The sequence below is a fragment of the Meriones unguiculatus genome, chromosome 19 (genome assembly GCF_030254825.1).
Source record: "Meriones unguiculatus strain TT.TT164.6M chromosome 19, Bangor_MerUng_6.1, whole genome shotgun sequence".
In the NCBI taxonomy this organism is placed as follows: Eukaryota; Metazoa; Chordata; class Mammalia; order Rodentia; family Muridae; genus Meriones; species Meriones unguiculatus.
The window spans coordinates 4,963,490-4,991,248 of record NC_083366.1 but is presented as its reverse complement, the minus strand read 5'-3'; the positions used below and the strand labels follow the sequence as shown (position 1 = coordinate 4,991,248).

The window sequence follows — 27,759 nt, the reverse complement described above, 5'->3', positions numbered from 1 at the left end:
AGGTTTTAGGAGTAAACCCTAACTTTTAGTTTTTCCACTGTGATGAACTGAGTTTGCTTCTTTGTACTTCTCCCTTGTCCTCTCCATTGTTTTATTAACAATTAATTAAAATATTTTCAACTGGTTACTTTGAAATTTGCATCTATAAGTTTTAGTACCTTTTGTTGTTTACTTTTCTTCCTTTGCTCTCTTATTCTTATTTATTCTAATATTCTTATATAATTAATGTGGTTCATTTATAAATATTTTCCAACTTTAATTTTGACAAATATATAATATATATTCACAATGTATTGTGATCGTATTTGCACCCATTGCTTATCCTCTTTCTATTGCTTATCCCCTCCTATCGACCCCTTCTTCCTAAAAATATTTGCCCTGCTTTCATGTCTTTTGTGTGTGTGCACAGGGCTTCTGCAGATAACCAACCACCAAAGCTGCTATGTGCTCATAACTGTGATGGCCATGTCATATCCTGAGGATATATCATTGTGCAGGACTCTTCTCTGTCATCCAGCTCATGCAGTCTTTCTGCCTCTTCTTCCACCTTGCTTCCTGAGTCTTGGGGAAAAGCCATAAATATTCTGCTTAGGGCTGAGCACTAAAAAGCCACTTATTTCTCAACACTTTGACCAGTTGTGTCTGCATTAACCATTACCTAACATAAAAACGAGCTTTCATGACCAAGACTGAGAACACTGGCCAGCATCATATCCTTACAGTAAAAAATTGTATGTTTCATTCTGTTACCTCTAAGAACAGAAATGTAGGCCATTTAAAGAATATTCTAAAGTTTAAGTTCTAATAATGGGTCATAAGCATGGATCTATTTGCATTTTCCTACATGTAGACATCCAGTTAGACCAGCACCATTTGTTGAAGATGTTATCTTTTTTCCATTGAATGGTTTTGGCATCTTTGTCAAAAATCAGGTGTCCATAAGTGTGTGGATTTATGTCAGGGTCTTCTGTTCGATTCCATTGATCCACCATTCTGTTTCTATGCCAGTACCATGCAGTTTTTAGTATTGTTGCTCTATAGTACAGCTTGAGATCAGGAGTGGAGATACCTCCTGAAGATCTTTTACTGTAGAGAATTGTTTTAGCAATTCTGGGTTTCTTATTGTTCCATATGAAGGTGAGAATTTTACTTTCAAGGTCTGTAAAGAATTGTGTTGGTAATTTGATGGGAATTGCATTGAAAGTGTAGATTGCTTTTGGTAAGATGGCCATTTTCACTATATTAATCCTGCCAAGCCATGAGCATGGGAGATCTTTCCATCCTCTGATATCTTTCTTCTAATTCTTTCTTCAGAGACTAGAATTTTTTTTCCACGCAAGTCTTTGACTTGCTTGGTTAGGTTCACACCAAGGTATTTTATGTCCTTTGTGGCTTTTGTGAAGGGTGTTGTTTTCCTAATTTCTTTCTCGGCCCTTTTGTCTTTTGTATGCAGGAGGGCTACTGATTTTTTTTTTTTGAGTTAATTTTGTATCCAGCCACTTTGCTGAAGGTGTTAATCAGCTGTAGGAGTTCCCCGGTAGAATTTTTTGGGTCACTCAGGTATACTATCATATCATCTGCAAATAGTGATACTTTGACATGTCTCTGACATGAACTGATTGGCCTGCTCTTTAATTACCTCCCTCTGAGGGGGATGCAGCATTATCAGGCCACAGAAGAAAACAATACACCCACTTCTGATGAGACCTAATTGACTAGGATCAGAAGGAAGGAAAAGAAGATCTCCCCTATCAGTGGACTTGGGGAGGGGTATGCATGCAGAAGGTGGAGGAAGGGAGGGATTGGGACGGGAGGAGGGAGGGAACCACAGGGGGGATACAAAGTGAATAAAGTATAATTAATAAAGAATTAAAAAAAAGAAGTGAGATGGAATGAAAGTATATGCAGAGAAAAAAATAATAATTCTAACTTGTTTTTAACTAATTGCTGGCATCTGTTGTTTGCCTTTTTTCTGTTTGTTTTCTATAAATGCTTCTTGAAGATTGTTGAATGGATATGTAAATAATTAAATATTAACACCTTTAAAAATAATAATGGGTCATCATTTTCTGAGACAATCTGCTGAAAATTATGCTACATTTAGCTTGTATAAACCAGCCTCAAGACTTTCTCCTCTAGAAACTCATGCAACCCAGGCTGGCTTTCACTTCAGGATCTTCCTGCCTCAGCCTCCCAAGTGCTGGAGCCCATGCCACTAAACCTAGGCTTGCCTAATTTGCCATTCTTTTTTTTTTTTTTTTGATTTTATTTTATTTTTTTATTTTTTTATCAGTTACATTTTATTAACTCTGTATCCCAGCCGTGTCCCGATCCCTCATTCCCTCCCAGTCCCTCCCTCCCTCCCTCCCTCATCTCCACCGTGCCCCTTTCCAAGTCCACTGATGGGGGGACCTCCTCCCCATTCATCTGATCCTGTTTTATCAGGTATCTTCAGGACTGGCTGCAAAGCCCTCCTCTGTGGCCTAACAGGACTGCTCCTCCCTTTGGGGGTGGGGAGGCCAAAGAGCCAGTCATTGAGTTCCTTTTAGAAATAGTCCTTGTTCCCCTCACTTTGAGAAACCAATTGGTTACTGAGCTACCACAGGCTACATCTGAGTGGAGGTTCTAGGTTATATCCATACATGGTCCTTGGTTGAATGTCAGTCTCAGAAAAGACCCTGTGCCCAGATATATTTGGTCCTTGTGGAGCTCCTATCCTTTCCCCATCAGACTAACTCCCCTTCTTTCTTATGATTCCCTGTACTCTGCCAAAGGTTTGGTCATGAGTCTTTGCTTTGAAAACACTGCTAGTTAGAGTCTTTCAGATGCGCTCAGTAGACTCCTGTCATACGTTCAATGCACATCCCATCTGTCTTTCTAAATGAGGATTGATCATCTTACCCCATGTCCGCTCAATTGATTATCTTTTTTAGGTGTATAGCTTTCATTATGTTTATCATATCTTATAGGTCTATATAAGTGAGTATATCCCATGTTTGTCTTTCTCCTTCTGGGATATTTCACTCAGAATGATCTTTTCTAGATCCCACCATTTGCCTGCAAATTTCATGATTTCCTCCTTTTTGATTGCTGAGTAGTATTCCATTGTATAAAAATACCACAATTTCTGTACCCATTCCACCGTTGATGGACATCTGGGTTGTTTCCAGGTTCTGGCTATTACAAATAGAGCTGCTATAAACATGGTTGAGCAAGTGTCCTTTTTGTGTACTTGAACAAACTTTGGGTATATACCTAGCAGTGGTATAGCTGGGTCTGGAGGAAGCACTATTCCTATTTGTCTTAGAAAGCGCCAGATAGCTTTCCAGAGTGGTTGTACCTTGGTGTGACCCTAACCAAGCAAGTGAAAGACCTGTTTGAGAAAAACTTCAAGTCTCTGAAGAAAGAAATTGAAGAAGATATCAGAAGATGGAAAGATCTCCCGTGCTCATGGATTGGTAGGATTAACATTGTGAAAATGGCCATACTGCCAAAAGCAATCTACAGATTCAATGCAATTCCCATCAAAATACCAATTCAATTCTTTACAGACCTTGAAAAAAAGATTCTCAGCTTCATATGGAGAAATAATTTGCCATTCTTTTCACAGTAAAGGAATAAAGAATTATGTGACTTATTTCTAACCACATCTAGCCTCCTAAGTCCTTTTTTTTGATTATAGGAAACTCATGTTTGCATTGATGACAGTCTTGCTTTAGGTCTCTTGCAGAGCATTTGTCATAAAAATATCCTTTCAAAATATTGACCTTTTGGTTTTGACCAACTGTCCTGTTATCTCTGTATTTCTCCTTCTAACACAAAGCATATTCTCAAATACTCTATACTCCCCCCCAAGGATGTGTAGAAGACAAAATTTCTGAGTCTATCTATGCCTGAAGCTGTCTTTGTTTTCAGTCATGGTTGATTTATAGAATTTAGAAATATAGGTACAAAGTAATTTTGATTTCTAAATTTTAAAAACATTGCTATGATGCTTTTGACATTTATTGCTCTCACTGAAAGCTTTGACATTAACCTAAGGGGTTATTCATTGTAGCTAACCTTCCCTTTTTCATCATGAAAACATTTAAGATCTCCTCTTTTCCCTGAGTTCAGACTATTAGTGCTAATGCCCTCAGATATGGTTTTCCTTATGCATGGGCACTACTCAGCGATCGTTTCAGATTTTGATTTGTTGTCTGCCATCAGTTTTCTCTTTCTGGAAGTCCTGTCACTTGTGTGTTTGGCCTTCTGTGTTTCCTGTATTATTTTTCATTTACTTATGTTTAAAATTAGGTTACAAAGTAACATTTTTTTTCATGGTCTTTTCATAACAGTTGGGTTATTGGTTACTCTTCAACTGCCCCTCTTGCTTCACTCTCCCATTTTGTCCCCACTTTGCTTTCAGTATTTCCTCTTTCACTTTAATACATCATGTGTCTATTGTCTTCCCTGCCTCACTTTTGTCTTTCTCATGGACTCCTTTCTAGTTTTCTGGTTTCTACCACATTTGTACATCTCTATCTGTACATACTGAACATGGAGAAGCTAGAATCAACAAATGAGAGAAAACATGGTATTTGTGTTTCCAAGCAGGCTTACTACAACAAAAACTTAATGTAACAAAAAAAAATTTAGCAACAGAGTAGCAGGGTCAAAAATGGGAGGAAATGCTTGCTAGTTATCTTTCAGGCAAAGGGTTAATATTGAGACTATAAAGAGAACTGCAAGAATTAAATATCACCACCCAACTCCCAATTAACAAATGGATCAATGTTCTGAATAGACTATTCTCAAATACAAAAGGCCAATACATATTTAAAAAAGTATTTCATATCCCTAACCAGCCCAGGAATGTGAATTAAAACTACTTTGAGGGTAGTTTCACTCCAGTCAGAATGCCTAATGCCAAGAAAACAAAGGGCAGGGAGGAAGTGAGGAAGGAAGAGCTCTTGTACTCTCTTGAAGGAAGTAAGTGTGTGCAAGTACTAGAGAGCTCAGCAGGGGTGCTTGTTAGCAAACTCAGACTACCACTCAAGCTCTGCGCTTGTTTTGTTTTTATGAGACAGGGTTTCTCTGTGTAGCCTTAACTGTCCTGGAACTCACTCTGTAAACCCAGGCTGTCCAAGAACTCACAGAGATCCTCCTGCCTCTGCTGAGATTAAAGGTGTGCCATACCACATGTTTTATAACATGTTTGTTTTTAAAACATGTTTGTTAATTTAGTTTGTGTGTATATATGTCTGAACATGTAGAGATCAGAGAGTAGCTTGTATGAATCAGTTTTCTCCTTTCACCAGGTGCATACTAGACATTAATCTCAGGTCATCAGGTTTGGCTGCAGGTTGTTCTTAATGATTCAATTCTATTTCCTTTTCTTCACAATTTGTGAAATTTCATTTTTTGTTGAATTGCACTGTCTTTATTTTCACATAATTTTTAGTGTTCATGATCTTTAGTATTTCACATAATCTTTAGTGTTCATGACTTTCTTCTGTCCAATTATTCCCCACAAGTATATGTTCATTTTCTTAACCACCCTTGAGGCTGGTAATGAAAATGTCTGTAAATCCTGTTCCCCAAAGGACTGCTGTTTCTTCCAGCTTCTAGTGTTCAGCTTGTTCTGGCCTGTTCCTCCTCTTCATTCCTCATGTTTCTGTTTTTCTGAAAGTTATCCCTAGCTGGTCATTAAATACATGGCTGAACTTGATCAGCTTGGATGGCATGGGGCTTTGTGGCAGATGGGTTGCTGAGTTCCTTAGTGTGTCTGCCCCTTGAATTCATTCACTTTAGGGATTTTGAAGCTGAAACAGGCAATGTCTCCTCACTTAGATCTTTATCCTGGGAGAACAAAAGTCACTATAGGGGCTTCAGCTTCTCGAAAGCATTTCTTCCAACATCTGTATGGGAGTCTTTGGTTTTTAGTTTGGAAATAAATGCCTCATTGTGCAGATACAGGGAGAATGTGCCCACCCATTCCTATGCCCTCTAATTGATGACCTTATTTGTTCCTCTCTTGACACTTGGTGATTTTCATTTAATCTCTTTCTGTTAGATCAGTTGGATGAGAAGTTTTCTCCTGTGCTTGGCTTAACTGCTTCCACTTGGTGTATCATTAACATACTAATGAGGAACCTGTCGATTTTGGGGGAGGGCTCTAATGTTTTCACTCACTCTGTTTATTCCATCTTGTTCTTAATTATTGTCATTTCAGTTAGATGTAGGAGGAGGATGTAGAAAAACACCTTCGCCTCATCATCTTGAACAAATACTCGAGCTTTGCTGCTTTTGACCCATCTGCTACCAGTGTGGTATCATGTTCAGCTCTTTCACATACTATGTTGTTGAAAAAGCCATTTTCCCTTCTTTGAATCTTAAATTTCTCAACTGTTTTTTTTTTAATGAAAGAATAATGTCAATCACTTATTTCACAGTATTAGCTGGGAAGAATAATATCAAAGGCAGTTTCAGTGATAAGGTCTTTAATGATGTCTTGTATAATGTCTAACATGTACCAGGTACATTCAAATAATAACTGAACATGCAGGACTCAAAATAGATAAATAATAGACATTCAGTTTACATTTGGGCATCTAATCAAAACTTCTCATTTTAAAATCTACTAGGAAATAATTGTTGTTGACCTTATTTTCTATTATTACTTATGGATTACTTATGAGCCACTCTTCTTACTATGAAAAGTCACCATGTAAAACTGACTTCATATAAACTATGTAGAGATGTAGATGTAAAGAAGTGTTCTGTGGAATTTAAAATTTGTACATGTTATCAGCTGTGTCATTTGACTTTAAGACTTGTAAGGCTAAATGAGAGAGCACATGAGAAAGAAATGTACCTAAATATGCCTTTGCTTAGTTATTGCTAATATTCACAAAAATGTCAAGTTTAACTAAATTGTCATGTAATTTCAAGTTGTGAGACAGATGTTGCATATCTTAAGATAGACCACCATGTTTACATTTGTTTTTGCTGGCACACTTTGTCTTCTCCTTTTTTTCTCTTCATAACCCCCCAAAAAGTATAACTTTGGACATATTATATAATTTTTTGGGCCTTATTTTCTTCATCCTCATCTGTAAAATGAGAAAAGTGTCTTCTGTCACAGCACTGCTTGAATTAAACAAGTTAGTGAAAGCAGCTTCTCCACAGTTGGTAATAAATGGCCACAGCCAGAGATGCTTTAAAGAACACTGTAGGTGTGTTTGTTAAACTGTAGCTTGGAGTTATTTCTGTAAAAATAACCACAGGAAAAAAAAAAAAACATCAGTTAGCTCCCTCTGTAAAGGCAGCACACTCAAAATATAGGTTTCAGCAGATAATCATCTATTATCAGATAGTAAAGCACAGCAATTTTAAAAGATGTACCATATTTAGCTTTTAGTGTTACTCACAGACATTCCCAAATGCAGATTATATTTGTGGATTCAGGTTTGATGTCTGATTATACCTGACCTTACTTCGTTTTATATTTATTGACTCTCATTAAAATTAAACAAGTCATTTTACTTTTCTGAAATGGACAGAGCCTCCCAAGGAAGCCTCAACCTGACTGTCAAACAGACTTCCCAGGACATAAAGCCAAGCAGATGGGGAATGTGTGTGCTATGGAAAGTGTTGGCAGCCTGCTCCAGACGTATCTGCTGCAAAGTGATGTGGGGGAGGAGGACATTTTCTTGCTTCAAAAAAGAGTGCTGTGCACTTCTTCTGGAGATTGAGGAGGACATGTGAGTCCTTCACATTGTGTGATCACAACAGGATCAAGTCACGATTGAAACCATGGGTAGACACACTGTTGGAAAATAGACTTAAACTAAATATTGACTTTTCTTAGGGAAGATATTTTATTATTGTTATTACACAATGGCCCAAAGAAAATGACCTTAAAGTAGCTCTTAAATTTGGTCTTTTAAATAAGCAGATATGCTTAGAAAATTATTTGTTAACCATTGGAAGATGGAGGAGGGAGGGGGAGACGAACTTGGTCTTCTGGATGCACAACAAGCCACTATACAATGAGGGGACAAAGAATACTTACCCTAGCATTGTGTTCAGCCCTCAGTGGACCCAACTGTACATAGTTGTCAGATGGTCCACAATGTATTGAAGTTATTATTAGCAGCATTATCTGTTCATGCAGTCCTGTTGAGAGCTCAGATGAAGCTTAGCATCACAATGACAAAGCAATTTCTAGTGCTGTGTCACTATTTTCTTCATTTTCATCTGTTTTATGAGAGCATACTGAAAGCACTTCTAATCAAGTTGCTGAGTCTCATCAAGTTGCTCCCTTGCTGTGCCTTTCACCAAATAGGCTTCACTGAAAGGATGGAAGAAATTTACTTCGGGCCCCAAACAGATTCTTACATATTCAAGATCTTAAGAGGTGATAAAGATGACAAGAGTTTGGAACATCATAATTGTTCACATATAAGAGTAAAATAATTTTATCTAGTGTAAGTTGAAACCAATTTTTACTGTAAAAATCATGGCTTCTTAGAAATTATAGAAAATAATGTTTAACCAAAAGAAAAATAATCTGATTCCTCATATCTTAATGTTAAGAGATAATCACTGATTTATTTTGGTATGAATCTTTTGTTGCAAAATGTATGTACTAAGATAATTTTTTGAAATGGAAATCAAATGTCACATACTGTGCTTTGATTTGTATTTCTAACCCTTCAGATACCATGCAACACTGTTGTTAATGGCTGCATATTGTGCACATGAATCTTAGGTTTACTAAGAATGCAAACTTGGCTTTTTTTGGTTAAATGACTCTATTTGCCAGAAGATAGAGCAATTTACAGGCAATTTGTAAAGTTGCTATGCAAATCCTATCTAGGCTTTACTTAAAGGTAAATAAACTAGTTTGTTACTGTATTATCAATGCTGAAGATGACAGAAGGCTTTGGGAACAGAGAGATGATCTGTTAATTCAAGCTTCAAAGTTCTCAGTTCCAAAGAGTTCTCAGAATAATGTGGCCAGGCCAATGATGAGTACTTGCTCATGCCCTGGGCTGCATTGTGCAAAGGGAATTCTGAACCTTGACTGGAAGAAGCTGTTACCTTATCTTGCAAGACTGCTTGCTGTAGAATATAACCCTAGAAACAGCTTAAATGGAGAAGTCACAATTTTGCATTCTGGGCATATTAAACAAGATCCAGGCTTCTCCCAACACACTCCTTTTGCTACATAAATATTTGATTGGTACATCTACACTCTTAGACAGATTTTTTTTTTTTTTGTTATTGTTGTACTACTGTTATCTTTGGGGCATTTCTTTTTTAATGCTGATTTTCAAAACAGAGGATGTATTGCTATTAGCTTGACTTTATATTATTCTATTCAAAGACTCAAAGGTGCATTTGGCAGAAAGGTTAGGTTTTGGTTCTAAGAGGGAGTAGTATTTTCATGTGCAGGACTTTGACAAATCCAGACGGTTATTTAAGAGCTCATTTTCCTAGCCCTGTTCTTTTGACATCACTAGCTACTTTGTGTGTGTGTGTGTGTGTGTGTGTGTGTGTATGTATGTGCATGTGGAGGCCAGAGATGAATGTTGGATATCTTCCTTTGTCACTCTCAGCATAGTTTTTTGAGGCAGGGTCTCTTACTGAACTTGGAGCTCTTTGCCAGTGAGCTCTAGGCATCCTCTCATTTTTACCTCCCCAGGAGTAGGATTAAAGCTATGTATTCCCACATCTGGCCTTTACGAAAGGATTAGGATCCAAAGCTAGATTCTCATGCTTGCATGGCAAGTACTTTGACAACTTAATCATTTCCTCAGCCTCTCAGTCAGCTACATTTGACCTTATATTACTTAGCCCCTTTAAGCTATGACTAATACAAGTATGCATTGCCCATATAGTAAATATGAAATCAGGTAATAAGTCCTTTGGAACTACGAAGAAATATATAATTATGAGAATTAATTAAATTTTGTGTCTGTCACAGGGCTTTGGTTTGCCTGTAATTCACTATGTAGTCCAGGCTGGCCTGGATTTTGTGGTGCTACATACGTTGTAGTGGCATTAGTTCCAAATTATTGGATTTACCTGTGTGCACTACCACAGCTGGCCAGAGATTTGAAATACAATCTTGAATTCCTGGTATGCTTAGTTCAACAGAACACTGTTTACAAACCGTATTTGCTTTGTTCATTAGTCATGAGCCTGTTTTTTTGGCTAGGCCTAGTAACCATTATTGCTTATTCAATTTTTCATTTTTCTGTATGCTATGTTAGTAATGACATTCAACTGAGCAAATCAGGTGATTGTTCTGAACTTATTTTTAAAATTTTGCTTTAATATTAGTAAGCACTTTCACTAGAAATGGAAAAATCTTGAAAACAGAAAATTCTGACTCTTAATTACTGTGTTGTAATTGCAAGAGGAGGAAAGGCAGGGAGCAGGGCATTCAGAAGCCAACTGCAGCTGAAAAAGAAATGACAGCAAGAAGAATGCTTCTGTGAAACAATGAACAAAATAGCTCCCAGTGTATCCTGTACTCTTCTGCATGAACACAGGATACTTTTTACCGTCCACCTTATCAGCAACATCCAGTGTCTTCAGGATAGGATTGTTTGTTTTGCATGAAACCCTCTCCCTCTTTCCCCCCCTCTTTTTCTCCCTCCCTCCCTCCTTCCCTCTGTCTCTTTGTCTTTTTCTGTCTGTCTCTCTCAAGTTAGAAGCAAAAACTAAAAGACAGTGGCACTATAGAATGTGAAGAATGATGCTGGTAGCAAGAACAACTCAGCACAGGGTACCCTCTACAGGCTATGCCATTAGGTAGGCCCTAAACCCACTTTCACCTTCAGTCCCTCCCAAACCTGCATTTTGTAGTGCTTGGTGAATGGGTATTTTCTTTAGGTAACTCTTTCATAGGTAATGTGTACATTCTGTGAAATATCTTTTTTCAGTGGTCTTTCTTGTTCTTTTTGGCTTACTACATTACTGACTTCTAGGTCTACACATGATTCTGTCTTCCTTTCATAGACAAAACCTTAAAAATAGCCCTCTGCTTACTACATGGACCACACTTATATACTCCAGTCCTTGGACAGTGCCTCATCTGAGAGCTGGAGAAGAGTACAAAGAGACTGTGTCACTCAGCAGTGGCTGTTGGAATGCCAGACTATACCAATTACCTGCCCTACTGTGTATGTAACATTGCAACTGGAGTGGTCGATGCTCAGTGAATTTCATCTGGTTAAAATTTAGTTTTACTTCCAGTTCTTTCTTTTCTCTGTTACTGTGGGATCTTTTAAAGAAAAGTCCCATGTGCTATGCATCTACTTCACCATCTAGTATATCCCCTATTTATCAGTACCATGAGCCTAGAAAGTCAGGTAAAAGTATTCTGGCAGCCTTATCCTCAAGCCATTTCTGCTGAGCTTAGTGGAGTAGTCAGGACATAAGGGATGAAGAAGAGATCAAGTCAGATATGCAGCTTTGAGTGCTTCTGCTTAATACTTCAAAGCTGTGTGTTTTCAGAGAAATAACCTAACTTCAAAAAAACAACAATTTTATCTGTGACAGGGGACACCATGTACCTCTCTGATTAATTCTGTAAAATTTTCTACTGAAAAAATGTTATAGTTATGTTGCTTTATTGCCAACACTACATGTATTCTGGAAACCGTTAGTTTCCAAGCCATCTTTGATTTCTCAATCCCTGGCTTTGTTCATCTTATGACATGGGAAGAGTGTATTTCCAAATAACCCAAAAACCTGACGTCATCAGCCCTGAGGTTATACTTGGTTACACGGAGATGTGCCAAGTATTTTCTTTGTCACTAAGAACCTATGCTCTTGCATTTTTCAGTTACAGCCTTGAGCTATATGATGGTAGAGGCAGTGAGTGTTTTTGTGAGCAACAACTCCTTTGGATGAAAGGGTCAGAGTGAGGAATGTCCAAAGATGAATTTAGATAAAACTGAAATGTGAATCTAAACTCTGCTATAATTATACAGTAGAAAAAAGAACAATTTCTCTGCTATTTCAAACAAATATTTTTTTGTGATTCTCTTGTCATTTGCAACCAACTTGGGAAGTATATCACTCATACACCATTTTACTTACTAATTGTTCTAATTAAATGGGATAAATCTCATATTTCTTAATTTTTATTGACATACTTTACTTTATATTTATACTTTAATAATTAATTAGTTTAGGTAGGGTCATTTTACATAGTCAGACCACATTATCTTCTATTTCATAGCTTTTGTTATTCCACGTGAACTTGAGCAAGCTCTTAAGTGTTCTAAAAATTCACCTTGGATTTTGATGGTTGTACAGTAAATTTAGAGTTCAACTTAGTGAGAGTTGACCTTTTTTGTTATTATAATACACTCCTATCTTTCATAGCACAGGATAGCTCACTATTTGTTTGGGCCATGTATTTTCTCCTTTGTGTAATTTTCAGAAATTTTTCCCTGGTGTTTTATGAATTTTGATGTTATTTTGAAAGTCACCTTTTTGCTCATATTTTTTAATGGGAAGTTTTTGGTATAGAGAAATGCTAGTGATTTTTATTCTTTTACCTGGTACCTGCAAACTTTGCTGGACATTTTTAGTCTTCTCATATTTTTTTAATTTTTTGCTGGGCAAATGATGTCATATAAAAAATGACAATATACTTCTCTCTGTTCTATCCTCCCTCATTTCTTTTTGCTTTTGCTCTCATAAAATTAGCTGGGACTCCATCCCAGGCTACATAAGCATACAGTAAGCCTCTTGGCCTGAGAAGAAGCATATTAAAGAAATGCTTTAAGTTTAGTTTACCAGAGGCAATGATTTTCAAGCTGAATTTTCTTCTATTTTGACCTTCCCATTCAAAAAGTTTAGGTGTTGAACTTTGCAATGTCTCTCTGTCTTACACTGTTTAAAACATTTTTTTTCTCCAAGTTGGGGTGGTAAAATGGCTTTTCAAGAGAGCATTGTTAATCCAAATGGCATAACTTCTTTGTTTTTGTTGTTTGTTTTTGGTTTTGTTTTGTTTTTTTTCAGACAGGGTTTCTCCGTGTGGCGTTGGCCGTCCTGAACTCATTTTGTAGATGAGGCTGGCCTGAGTGCTGGGATTACAGGCATGTGCCACCTCATCTGGCTGTTGTAACTTCTTTTAACACACACACATTCTTATATACATGTGTCAATGCAAGTAAATGGCAAATATTCAGTTTTTCTGTGCCCATCCTAACACTGAATAATGACACAATACCTTTCTATTTATTGAAGTGTCAGGCAATGTAGCTAGGCCTATGGTGGGTTAGATACTCAGCTATTCTAACTCCCCAATAGTGGCTTCTCCTACTTCGTAGCCATGTGGCCCACTTCTCATCCTGGCACCTCTTTCTTCCTTTGTGTCCTGATGGCTACTTCTGTTCCTTCTGGTCCCCACCTGAGACCTTCTCATAGGGATCAGAAGTCCCTCCTGAGTTCTCCAGCCATTCAGCTCTTTATTTGACCAATCAAAAGTTGATAGAGAACAATGTTTACAGCATACCAAGCCAGGAGATGCTTCATAATAATGACTGTTCCAAAGTCTGGACTGCAGCTAGATTTCTGGGTACAGAAATCAGCATTTGAATACATAGTGCCCCAAACCATCCTCCAACAATAAACAAAATAATACAGGCTATATCGTCATCCCCCTTAGCTGCCTTTCAGAGCAGTAAGACCCTACTGCTGAAGACACCACACAGTTTTGGAAAGAGAATTTGGAGAAATGAATATGGCTCTGATCTTGAGAATTCTTTTCTGAAAACTTTTATAACACCAGAAGATGTTATGCAAGCTATCGAGGGGAAAAAAAGCAATCAATATTGCTATTCAGCTATAATGCCTTCAAACCACAACAATGAATAGAACAGTAAGATAATACGAAAGGTGTGATAGTGGTATTTACATCTTTAGGACAACCAACACTTAATTGGACTTAATGCTTGCTCAATAGGAGGGAATTCATGCCTGGTACTGTAAACCTAACCAATTGCTCCCAGCTGGTGAGGACCAGGACCACAGAGGAGAACCTGCTATGGCTGCTTTCCCAAACTAATATACTTTTAAACCACATTTTAAATACTTAGCCTTATACTCACAGCTAAGTGTAGCTCTCATGCCTCATCAGAGAAGCGTGAGACCATTATAGAAAGCAGCAACTGGTTAAAAGGCAGAGAAAAACTGATCACAATCAATACCTCTTTAGGACAAGCCATACACTGAAGGCTTTGGAAACACTGCTGAAGACAGGGTAGAAAAAGTTTAATAGCCAGAGGACAAGTATGTCTGCTGTGAGATTGTATCTTCTATATGTGACAGGAAAGTTGCACCCATGAAATCTCAAGGACATAGTTGACCAGAAAAATGACAACACTAATTGGCTTGTCAGTGTAGATGGGGAAATCTCATAAGGCTCCAAACCTATATAAACTACATGCATGAGGCTCGGTGGTGGTGGCACATGAGCTTAATGTAAGCACTGAGTGGGGGTTGGGGGATGCAGAGGCAGGCAGATCTTTGTGAGCTTGAAGCTAGCCTGGTCTACAGAACTAGTTCCAGGACATCTAAGGCTGTACAAAGGTCTTAGAAACCAAACCAACCAAACAACAACAATAAACAAACCAAACCAAACCATTAAAAAAGAAACTACATGCATTAATGACTGGTGAGAAAGGGAGAATCAATTTTCTCCAGGGATGAGCCCCTTGATAGGTTATCCAATCCCAAGCAACAGTCAGCCCTGCCCATATATACATATGAGCAACTCTAAATGAACTAATAGGTTATATCTATACATTTATATGTATGTATGTAACAATAATTCAAGGAAAAAAAAACAAGATTATAAGAACTTAGGTTGGACCTTAAATTTTCTACATATAATTCTTATTCATATGGAAAAACAGAGTCTAGTCACTTAGACACAGACATATGGTATAAAATATTAGTGGGTTCCACTTCATTATTTTAATTTTAGGATTAATTTTCCCCCTTCATCTTTAAAAACAGAGAATGTAATTACTAGGTTCAAGACTTGAGAATAGTCTCTTTTCTTCAGAATGGCTTAATGTTTGAGGATACTGGTGGCTCTTCATTCATCTAGACAGTCTGGTCAAAGTAGGACAATGAAACAGAACCAGAGAATGAAGACATCAGCGGCCTCAGTGATAGATAAGTATAGCTTGGTTAATTTTTCTCTTGTTTTAAATTACCATTTGGTTCTTGTGACACACATAATGTATTTATATTTTAAAACTTCTCAATTTTTAACTTTAATATGCAAATATTTGTTCACATATTTAAGCTTATTGCTATAAAATTGCAATAATTATCCTGCACAAAAATATGACAGGAGGCTTATACATTGAGTTCATAACAGATAGTGATTTTCTTATTTTGATGGGCAGACATTTGTAGATATTCATCTTGTTCAATGAGTTATCTAATGTTATGCCTGCTACCTGGTCCCTTCCTCATTTTCTGTTTCCTGTCTAATTGTTTTCCCACATACTTCTAAGTGTATGGTGTTTTGCTCTAGTGTGGACGATGGATGAAACCCCATGAAGCCATAAACTAAAGAAAAATTACATCTTTTAAAAATAAAATAGAGTGAAATTGCATTTTTGTGCTTAAGTGTTCTAGTCAAGTTTTCTATTCTCTTGGGGATAATTTGGTATGTTATATTTTCTATCAGTTTATCTATTTACTCTATATTTTAAAGTTTGTTAGAGTATAATCAATCATAACATGTTTTTTATATATATACCTTTGTATCTTTTCACTTTATGTATTATTTATTTCCATGGTTTTTGATTTTTTAAATAAATTCTCTTTAATTCTCCTGTATTTTCAATAAATAATTTTTATAATTAACTGAAAACTAATTTGAAATAATTTTAAAATCAGAAGATTAACCAAGATATTACTAAAGTCCTCATGTCTTTCATTCTGCTTCCTACACTAACATATTTATGTAATTACTGGGAAATGAGCAGGGCAAGGAGCTTGTAGCTGAAGTGCAGACTTCTTTCAGACTTCCTTAGATTTTATGTGCTGAGGCCTGTTTTCTGTATCATATGTCATGAGGTGCATTGTATCTCCCCAAATATGTGTGTTGGTATTCTAACCTCCAGCATCTAAGGAATGTAAATATCAATGTGAATTTATATGCAGCATCCTTAAAGAGGTAATTAAGTAAAAATGAGGTCATCAGAGTAGGCTAACTTAGTATCTCTGGTGTCTTTATAAGATGGACAGAGGAAGATCTGTGGGAAGCGCCATGATGAAGGATGCAGAAGAAACCAGCCATGCTGAAACCTTTATGCTATGCTTTTTTTTTTTAGACAATTATAAGAAAACCAAGTGCTTTTGGGGTTGCTTAGCCTGAAGAACTAACAAGCAGCTTTAGAAGGTGAATACATCATACTATATTTGTTTACCACAATTCTCTGTGTTTAGTGTCTCAGTTTTTCCTTGTCTTTTAAATATACTCTAGTGACTCATTATGTAGGAATATATTTAAAAGGAGATGATGTACTTACCTCATCCTGGAAAAAAGAATGTATATCAAAAGGTTCTAGATATTATGTTAAATCCATTATAGTAACAATTATTAGGCAACATATGTATTTTGTACCATGGCCTCACCGATGAAACCCTATGACAGAACTGCTCCATTTGCACTGGGTACTATTAATTATTAACAAGCCAGGACCACCTCTTTCTGCTACGAGAGCTTTACAGAAAGCCAGGTGAGAGCATATGCAAACAAGTGGATGATTCTCTAGTTCTCAGATGGACTTGACTACTGCGCTCTTGCCAGGGGACTCCTGGGAAACAGAGATCAATTAATGCCAGAGAAAGCAAAATCTTGGTCAAAATGAATGGTAGATGGTGTCACCTGCACAGTCCAGACACACATTTGGGTAGTTTTTGTCATTGGCATTGAGTAAACCCTGTGATTACCTAGAGTTTTTCTGTAAATAAAAGTGAATGCTGGTCTTGGGATAGATTTGTATTTAAAAAAAAGAACTCTTTTTATGGTTATCCCTGATTCTTGACATAGAACTAGAAAACAGGTGCTCACTACAGGAACTGAAATTAGAAAAAAAAATAGGAAAAAATGTTAGTGTATCATTAAAAGGCAGGCCATAGGTCCTATCTCACATAACCTTTGATTTTGGAAGAGTAAGATTTCATGGTATAAAGTATTGACCCCTTTATTTCACTGTCAAAGAAATGCTAAGATAGATCACCATTAACAATATGCCTTGAAAATATCTCAGGCCACGTGGCTAAGCCTGGCATGCTATTAACTAGGTAGCCCAGATTATCTTTAAATTCATAGGCCTCCTGCCTCAACCCGCCTAGTTCTGGGATTACAGGCCAGGGTCACCATGCTTATACGTATAAATATGACAAGAGTGATAACACTTTATGCAGGCATTTGCCACAATGCTTTTTCTGAAGCTCTGCTCTGTAAATACACAATCTACTTGTGGCTAATTTGGCAAAATGCAAGTGGGCCATGATACTTGGGTTTTTTTAAATTTTTTAAATTATTTTAATTTTTATTAATTAGTTTATTCACTTTTTACCCCCCATGTACCTTCCTCCCTCCTCCCCTCCCAATTGCACCCTCCCTCTTGCCCATCCCTGTCCCTCTCCCAGTCCACTGATAAGGGAGGTCCTCCTCCCCTTCCTTCTGATCCTAGTCTATCAGGTCTCATCAGGAGTCACTGCATTGTCTTCTTCTGTGACCTGATAAGGCTGCTTCCCCCTCAGGGGAAGGTGATCAAAGAGCAGGCCAATCAGTTCGTGTCAGAGACAGTCCCTGTCCCCATTACTATGGAGGCTACTTGGACACTGAACTGCCATAGGCTACCTCTGTGCAGGGGTTCCAGGCCATCTCCATTGGTCTTTGGCTGGAGTATCAGTTTCAGAAAAGACCCCTGTTAGGCAACATATTTTTGAGGTTATTCAAATATCCTGTTTTTGCTTGAAGATTTTTTTCCACTAACCTTCAGCAAGTCTTAATTGCAATATTATTACTGTTTTTTTTTTTTGTTGTTGTTTTGTTTTGTTTTGTTTTCTGGACTGGGTATCAAACCCAGGTGTGTATTCTAAGCAACCACAATGTATCAGCTATTTGGTCACCCCAATGTAAAGTTGTAATTATGAGTTTCCTATTTCCCTCATTCCTTGCATATTTGTCAACTGAAATGCTTCTGTGAGAAAGTTATCCTTTGCTCCTCATTCAGTTTATCTTGTCTTAAGAGTATGGACTTGTAACAATTTATCCTTTTGTGTTACAATCCGGTATCACCATTATTTAGCTTCAGCCTTTTATTTTCTTACTTATTGTTACACAGGGCTCTACTGTGTAGCCCAGACTGGTCTGGAATTTAAGATTCTCCTGCCTCAGACTTCTAAATGTTGGGATTATAAGCATGTAAGGCTACTTCCTGCTGGTAGCTAGTCTCCTTAATAAAAATATACTTACTCTTTCTCAGGAAGACATCATTCCACCCTAGGCTTTTAAGTGCAGGTCAGGAGAGGTTCCATGTGTGTAGTTTCTTGAAACTTAGTCTAGAGACCTACAAAGAAATTTGTGTTTCTTCTCCCATCTGCCTACCAACAAACTGAGGTAAAAGTCTCAGATAACTATGACAGTCCTGCAGTTCAGAAGCCATGTGAAACATGGTATGAATAACAGCTCCCGTCTTGGCAGTTTTGAATCCACTTCAGTGTACATTAGCCAGTTCATTCCTTTAGGACCCAGATTCTTTCCCCCTCAGAATACTTCTTCAAAGGTTTTAGCTTTGCCCTCTGGGCTCTTGTTTCTGTCCTCTTGAATTATCTTTTCTTCCCCAAGGAATTGAGGACACGTGTAGCTGTCTCAGCCTGCTTGTTGACCTTAAAAGACAGAGAGGTATACTTTAAAATATTATGTCTCTTCCTGTTAATCAAGATGCTGATGCTCCTGTTTATGTAAAAAACTGACAGCTGTGGGTTTTCTTTTTTAAATTGATAATAAGTTTTTAAAATTTTTCTAAGTTATTTCTATTATTTTTTGAGATTAAAATTGTATCATTTCCCTCTTTATTTTCCTTCCCCCAACACTTATGCACCTCCTTGCTTTTTCTCAAATTCATGGCCTCTTTTTAAATTGTTACATATATGCATATATAACTGTATTAAATGTATCTTAAATACATAAATATAACCTGCTCACTTTGTATCGTGTTACCTATACGTATATGATCTCTGGATTGAGTATTTGATATTAAATAGCCAATAGGAAGACTCGTCCCTGGGGAATATAATTTCTCCTGCTCTCAGCATTCCCTTGTTGCTGGTATTTCTTTGTCTAGGGTTGATGTCCATTAAGATTATCCCTTCTATGTTAGCATGTCCATTGGGGTAATTGTTCAGGTTTTGTTTCAGCAGTCATGCTGATGAGGCTTCCTGGGTATAGTCTCAATGACATTTCTAGAAGATATAATCTCACAGCAAACTTCCTGTTCCTCTGGCACTTACACTCTTTCCAATCCCTTTTCCTCAATGATCTCTGAGCATTAGTTGCTGGAATTGTGCTGTAGATGTGTCCTTTGGAACTGGGCATCACACAATTTCTTGTTCTTTGCAATTTAATCAGTTGTGGTTTTCTGTGATGGTGGTTCTAGTCTCTGTGAGCCCCCATAGGCCTAGATTAACTTCCTCTGTCCTTGGCGCCCTTCTTCTCTCAATTCTTTCTCCTACTCTTCCACAAAACTCTGAACTCAGCCTATTGTTTGGCTCTGGGTCTCTGTTTTGTTTTCATCAGCTGCTGAATGAAGTCTCTAAGAAGACAATTTTCTTAGGCTTCTGTCTGCAAGCATAGCAGAGTATCTTGAAGTGTCATGGATGGCTCTCTTCTAGATTATGGCAGCTCCCAGAAAGAAAAAAAACATTAGTCTCAGCATCTGCTTTGATACACTGTTAGGTAGAGTATTTCAGAAGCCCTCTATGGTAGGCTCCTGTCCTGCTTCTCAATTTCTCCTACTTCCAATGTCCATCCCATTTATTTTTCTGAGTAAGGATTGATCATCTTACCCAGAGTCCTCCTTCTTGTTTAGCTTCTTTAGGTGTACAGATTTTGGTATGTTTATCCTGTCTTATAGTTCTAGTATCTACTTATAAGTGAGTATATACTGTGTGTGTCCTTCTGCTTCTGGGACACCTCACTCAGGATGATCTTTTCTAGTTCCCACCATTTGCCTGCAGATTTCATGATTTCCTTGTTTTTAATTGCTGAGTAGTATTCCATTGTGTAAATGTGCCACAGTTTCTGTATCCATTCTTCCGTTGAGGGACACCTGGGTTGTTTTCAGGTTCTGGCTATTACAAATAAAGCTGCTATGAACATGGTTGAACAAATTTCCTTGTAGTGTACTTGAGCATACTTTGGATATATGCCTAGGAGTGGTATAGCTGGATCTTGAGGAAGCACTATTCCTAATTGTCTGAGAAAGCGTCAGAGTGATTTCCAAAGTGGTTATACAAGTTTACATTCCCACCAGCATGTGCTGTCACTTGAAGTGTATCAAAGCAGATGCTGAGACTCATTGCCAAACTTTGGGCAGAGTACAGGGAATCATATGAAAGAAGAAAGAGTTAGTATGACCCGGAGAAGACAGGAACTCTACAAGGACCAAATATATCTGGGCCCAGGGGCTTGTCTGAGACTGTTTCTCCAACCAAGGACCATGCTTGGATATAACTTAGAACTCCTGCTTGGATGTAGCCCAAGACAGCTCAGTATCCAAGTGGCTTCCCTAGTAAGGGGAACAGGGACTGTCTCTGATATGAACTCAGTAGCTGGCTTTTTGACCTCCCCAACCTCCATAAGAAGAACAGCCTAGCTAGGCCACAGAGGAGGACATTGCAGCCAGTCCTGGTGAGACCTGATAAGCTAGATTCAGATAGAAGGGAAGGAGGACCTCCCCTATCAGTGGACTTAGAGAGGGCCAGAGAGGACATGAGGGAGGGAGGGTGGGATTGGGAGGGAATGAAGGACGGAGCTACAGCTGGGATACAAAGTAAATAAACTGTAATTAATATAAAAATAACAATTTAGTTAAAAAGAAAAATATTTATTTGGGGCTGACTTACAGTTTCATAAGTTCAGTCCATTATCATCATGGAGAAAAGCATGGCAGCATCTGTGCAGATATGGTACTGGAGGAATCGAGAGTTCTATGTCTTGATCTAAAGGAAGCAGGAAGAGACTTGAGACTTTAAAGCCCACTACCACAATGACATACTTCTTCTTACAAAGCCACATCTACTCCAGCAAGCTCACACCTGACAATAGTGCTGCTCCCTATCGACAAAGCATTCAAAGACATGAGTAGATGGGGCTCTTCCTGCTCAAACCACCACACAAGAGGTCTGTAGGTTGATCACGTGGCAGTGTGAAAATACTTAACATAACTACATTAGATATTTAAAAGTTGTAAAGTTCATAAATTTCGTGAAATGCATATTATAACACAACTACTAAAAACAAAACAAAACAAAACAAAAAAGCCAAAACTAGCTCTTTGGCTACTAGATGGAATTGGACATTCTTCCTCTGAATTTGCGTAGAGTATTTGTCATCCAGATCCATAAGTTTATTAGTTTGGTGTTGTTAAACCTTCTATTTTGTGACAAAGGTCCCTTTTGTTCTACCTCAAATAGTACTTTCCTCATTGTCTCTCTTTTTCTTCCTTTCTTTTATTCTTTACTTTTTTTTTTTTTTGGACAGGATTTCTCTGTGTAGCCCTGACTGTCCTGGAACTCACTCTGTAGACCAGGCTGGCTTTGAACTTTGAAATCCACCTCCTTCTGCTTATTAAATTCAGGGATTAAAGGTGTGTGCTACCACTGACTGGCCCCTCACTGTCTTTCAATAGTTATCAACAGATATTCCTGCTTTAACTATCAATGAGTCCTTTTCTGTGTTCACAGCTACATGTTTTTTTATGGCTCCATTTCACAGACTCTGAGTCTGTTGGTGGATGGAGATTATTGAGTGCAACTGATCAACTGATCTATCAATCTTGTGTTCATCAACTCTTTATTTCAGCGCACTTTATTTAAACAGTATGTGTTTCTGGTTATTATTGAAAACAGATTTGTTTCATACAATACTGATTATGTTTTTCTCTTTTATCCCTTCCAAGATCTTCCCCACCTCCCCACCCATCCAACTCCATGCCTTCTTTCTCTTTCTTTGCTTTACAAAAGAAACAGGCAAACAAAAACAAAACAAAACAGAAAACCACAACAAAACAGACAGAGAAAAGAAAAACAAACAAACAAACAAAAAAACATGTCTGTGTGTGCAGAGTCAAAGAGAAAACCTATAAGACCCCAAATCAGAAACAATAACATATAAGAAAAAGTCCAGTAAGATAAAAATTGTCCAGACAAAGCACTGTGAGACAAACAAACAAACAAACAACAACAACAACAACAAAAACACTCTCAAAATATCATTGAGTTCATTTTATGTTGGCTGAGTACTGCTGGGCATGGGGCCACTCTTAAAGATTGTTTGTATACCCAAGTAAGACTTCATTGGAGAAACTAATTTTTCCTTTGCAAGTGATTGTTTTTGGAGATAGCTTCTTGTTTAGGGATGGAGATCCTGACCCTTCCCTATTCAACTCCAATACTTTCATTTCAGAGAGTATAAAACACAAACCTCTTAGCACAGCATTCCAATTAGGCTATAGATGAGAGAATGGAAAAACTGGAGATAAAGGATTCCAGGGTCTACTGTGTTTCTTAGCCCTCTTACCTTGTACTCTAATTCTTTGCTCCATTGCTGGGGGTTGAGAGGAATGGCAGTAACAGCTTAAGGAGTCAATATTAATGATGAGCTAGTGAAAAGGTATGCAGACACTATAAAGGGAGAAAGGTGAATACCAATGCAGCTACAAACCCTGCGTTCTACAATGGTTCCTCCACTGTGTCTGCTTCAGTTTCTGCCTCAGCTTCTCTTGATGATGGACTGTAAAGTATAAGACAAAATGAATCCTTTCTTCCCCCAACTTGATTTTTGGTCATGCTGTTTATCATAGCAACAGGAAAACAAATTCAAACACTTGGGGACAGAATTGGCACTTGGGGACAGAATTGGCCTCTGGTAATTCTCTTCATGTCCTTGGTGTGCATCCATCAAAAGTTATGATATGAATCTCTCAGGACAAAGGTCGAACTGATATGAATGTATATCAGCGACTTAGCTTTACTTTGGAACTAAGGCTCTGAACTTTATAAACTTCACACTGGGACCTCTACCTGGAACAAGGCCAGACAGAACCAACCAAACAACTATTATTAAAAAGCTGTTACACAGGTTAGAGACGAAGATCTGAAACCAGACAGTGACAGTGACAAAAGGACAGAAGTGTCCAAATACAAGAAAATTTTGAGGATGCCAACTTACAGCACTTGGTGGTAGCTCTGACACAGAAGCTTATTCGCACAGAGTATAAGAACTGGCAAGGAATTTGGGGCTTAGTTTTTTCTTTTCTTTTCTTTTCCTTTTTTTTTCTTTTTTCTCAGACAAAAAGTAGGGAAACACACTGGTCTGCGGAGCTCCAAGGGGCTCAGGGGAATCATGTTTGTTGTTTTCCAGTCTCTGGAAGTTACCACCAGGCTTTTTCTGACCCTCAGTTTTCCAGGCCCAAGGCATTTAAACTACAGTCATTTCCTGGCTGCCTATGGAGCTATCCAGATGTTGAAGCAACAGCATTTCTGCCCCGGAGAACTGGCTCCAGGGACTCAGGGTGCAGTAGTGCTGGGGCTGTAAGCTGGCTTCTGAATGCAGGCACTTTCGCATTTGGGTCTCTGAATTTCTTTAAATTGTTTGCTGTTCCCCTCCTAGAGAGTTTTTCTCTCTCACCAAGTCCTCCTAACTCCACCTCCCTTTCCAGAAGTCTGCTGCCCCTTCCCAGGGGCTCAGTGGGTCTCCAGGCACTGAGGAGCCCTAATGAAGTTGAGTCAGCCCTGATTTCCCATCTGGTGGACACAGGGCTCATTTACCTCTAGTGGTTTTGCACAAACCCAAAGCGCTTCATGGATGGTTAAAAGCCTGCGGTAACTTCTTAGTGTCTGTGTATGAACCTGAAGTTAAGGGAGACCGTTCTCAATCAGTAAGCCACTTATTTCTGAAGCCAATTTTCTTCAAGGAACAGAAATGGAATAATGGCAGCCTCTTACAGTCCCAGCTGGTGACTGTGGTTCTGAGCGAGCTGGGAGATTTGGCCTAAGTCTTGGCTCCTGTTGGTTTTGCAAATAGCTGAAGAGAATCTGAACTCATTATTTCTAACAGTTGTTACACAAATAAAAATGGATAGTTTGGTTAGTTTATGCTTTATTAATGAGCCATTCAAGGGAGAATACTAAAATGCTGTAGCCAGTAATAGTCCAGTGGGAAACTTCATGATGCTGGTGATGAAAGGTATGGAAATGAAGTTCTGTAATTATCCCAGTCATAAATTTTACCCTGGCCTTCTCTCATCCCTTTGACTGTTCCCCTCCACCAAAATATTTCTTCCTTTGTAATATTTCCTGTTCTAGTTTGCCTCATATTGCTGTGATAAACACCATGATTTCATCCCAATTTGGGATGAAAGAATTAATTTTTGTTTGTATGTCCCAAATCACAGTCCATCATTGAGGGAAGTCAAGGCAAGAACCTGTAGACAGGAACTGAAACAGTGATCATGGAGGAGCACTACTTACTGGACTGCTCTCCATGGTTTATTCAGTTTGCTTTCTTGAACAACACAGGGCCACCTGCCAGAGGGAGTGCCATTCACGTCGGGCTGGGCCTTCCTGCATTGAATCACTGAAGAATATGCCCCATGGCTTATTCAATCTGAGTCTATCTGATGGAAGGGTTTTCTCAGTTGACAGTCTGTTTTCCCAGATGACCCTAGCTCGTGTCAAGTTGACAAACAAATATACAAACAACCAGCACTTGTAGTAGAATTTATAACTATAATTCATTATCTGTTGTGTACTGTCAGAAATGTAGATGGATATGTTTGTGTTTACCCATAATGCCAGAATACATTGAACAATACATTCATAAACAACATTGGTTCTGTTGGCAACACTTTGCTGCTGCAACTCTTGAATTACCATGTTAGCTGGTCAAAGCAAGCACAAGTTATTTTATTCTAATCTTAGCTACTAATACTAACTCCTATATCATACACCATATCACATTGTAAATACCCACCTCTCTATCATCTATGTATTTATGTCACTTATAGAAGATTAAAGGACAGAGAAGACTTTGTTCTGTTACAGTTACCCAAACTCTTCTGACCTCCCAGTACAGTATGAGAATTAGCAGTAGAAAGAAATGAGAAAAAAAGCTTGACTTATGATTTATGTAAAGAAGATTTCTTTTGGGGGGGTAGGTGTTATTGCAGAGTCAAGTTTTCTGCTATGTCACAACAATATTGTCTGCTTTAGTCAACCTCCAGTTATCTACTGAGCACCTGTTATGTGCCAGGTATACACAAAGGGGCCAAAGATTGTGAGGGTACAAAGTCCTTACCTTTGCAAATTCAACAAAATAAATACTTTCTGGGCTTGTTCTTCTGTGTTTTTTTTTTTTTTTGTTTGTTTGTTTTTTAACTGAGTAAACCTGAGTTAAATCTGATTGGGTAGTATAAACAATCTATGACATTCTTTACATTTGTCTGATTTCCAGGGCAGAACACAATTAGAAATTATAAAGGCTCAGCCTAATTTTTTTAATATCCTTTTCATTTTAGGGGTGTGATGAAAGTTGATATAAATCTTCAGAAAGTGGACATTGACCAGTGTTCGAGTGATGGCTGGTTTTCAGGGACTCACAAATGTCATCTGAACAACTCAGAGGTAAGAATACCTCTGATGAAATTGGAACCGAAGGCTTGGTTGCCTCTTGCACATGTTTTATTTGTATGGGCGAATGACTATGTTCATCCTACCGAGTAAAAGAGAATTTGTGCAGACCTCAGTTCTTTCAAATGAACTGAAAGAAGGGAGAAAATAAAATTTTGCAGAATAGCTGTTTGGGGACTCTTAAGACAAGGCTAAAAGTAAGGCTGTGGTTGAAATTTGACTTTAATTAAAGGCTGATTTTATTCTTCAAAATGAGATAGAAATGTAAAACAATCGTAATGAGAAAACAGTCCCAGTGGGACCAAACAGAATAAGCATCTTTTAAGGTATTGTTGTTGTAGGTTGCTATTAAAATTTATTATTAATTATCTTTTAGTAATGCTGTTATTAGTCCTAAACAGCAGTACACCCAAATCACCACACAGTGACTGAGATTTAGTTAATTAACCTAGAACACAATGCTGGGCATAGTTACTCCATCCTAAAGCTCCAAGCCCTTGTAGTTTCCTAACATTTAGATTCAACCATTATACTTGTTTTTTTGTGAAATCTTAGGTCCTGTTCTTGATCTCTGCGTTGTTCCAAGACCTCTGCTCCTGCCTCTGCTCTCCCAGCCCCAGTCCTCTCTCCTCCTCTGCCTCCCACCTTCTTGTCCTCTGGCTCCTCCCTCTCTTCCTGCTTCCTTTCCATTGCACAACATTGTGGCTGGTTGCTTTGTTTTGACTTGTTTACACAAAATTGAAACAGGGGATGCTTAGAATAAGTATCACAATGCAATGTCTGGATCGAAACCAGAGTCGGGAGAGAAATCAGCATTTGAATGAACAAGGATAAGATGAATCTCAAAAGAACATTCTACCAACACACTGTGATGCTTATTGTCACATTTGTGGGATCCATTCAGACACTTTGCCATCTGCTAAAATGTTGTAGAGCAGGTACGGCAGGGCAATTTGGAAAACAAGGAGAAAATTATATGCAGGGACATGGAGAGGGATTGGTTACAGCTGTGTGTGTTTTCCTTTTTTTCCCACTGCTGTCCCTGCTTGATTGGGTGGGAGGATGGCTGATTGTCCAGAAGATAACAATAGCAGCAATGACCCTTGTCACTTGGCTTTTGCAGTCTAAAAGAAGAAATATGATGACATACTAAATATATTATCAGTAATCTGTCTCTGAGGTCCAAAAAATGCTGTGAAAAAGAACAGAATTCTACTTTTCTGATCTTAAACTCTTGGAACATCCCAATGTTGACTCCATTAATTTGTAAGGAAAGTTGGCTCAGTTTAAATAGGAGGGTGTTTCTACAAGGTCATAACCAACATCTTTAATTTGAACTTTTTTCAGTTGTGAATGACAGCTGTGCACAGTGCAAAAAAGTGGTTCCAAAGCAAAGCCAGAATGGTATTCGACACTACGCACCTATATTTGCAATTATAGGTGCACAGGTATTTGTATGTACATACGTGGATATATAATCCTCATAAGTCCACATCATGAATAGCTTTATCTACTCCCATGCTCTTTATCACGGTGTCCCTCAAATCTCCCTCCTCTAGTACCCCAACACCTCAATACTCTCCCATGTTACTCTAAATCTACCTCCCCTCCATCATGTTCCTATAATGCAATTTCACCTCCTTGGTTCCTCATACATGTTCCCAAATCTCTTCCATGTCTATATATAGACCTTCATATAACCAGGCCTCCATAGCTCATCTTTTTAAGTCAACCCATACCTGACAGGGACTGCATAGTATATGTGAACATTTTTGCTTTGTTTAATCCTTTGTCTATATT

General features: G+C 38.1%; 1 protein-coding gene across 1 annotated transcript in view; it reads left to right on the top strand.

Annotated features, from left to right (window-relative positions):
* The window catches only part of Gpr158 (G protein-coupled receptor 158), a 561,148-nt gene that overhangs the window by 13,269 nt on the left and 520,120 nt on the right, over positions 1-27,759 (top strand). Inside the window, exon 2 of the mRNA XM_060373102.1 lies at positions 25,848-25,953. Within this exon, the coding sequence (XP_060229085.1) occupies positions 25,848-25,953 (106 nt within the window). The remainder of the gene's footprint in view (positions 1-25,847; positions 25,954-27,759) is intronic.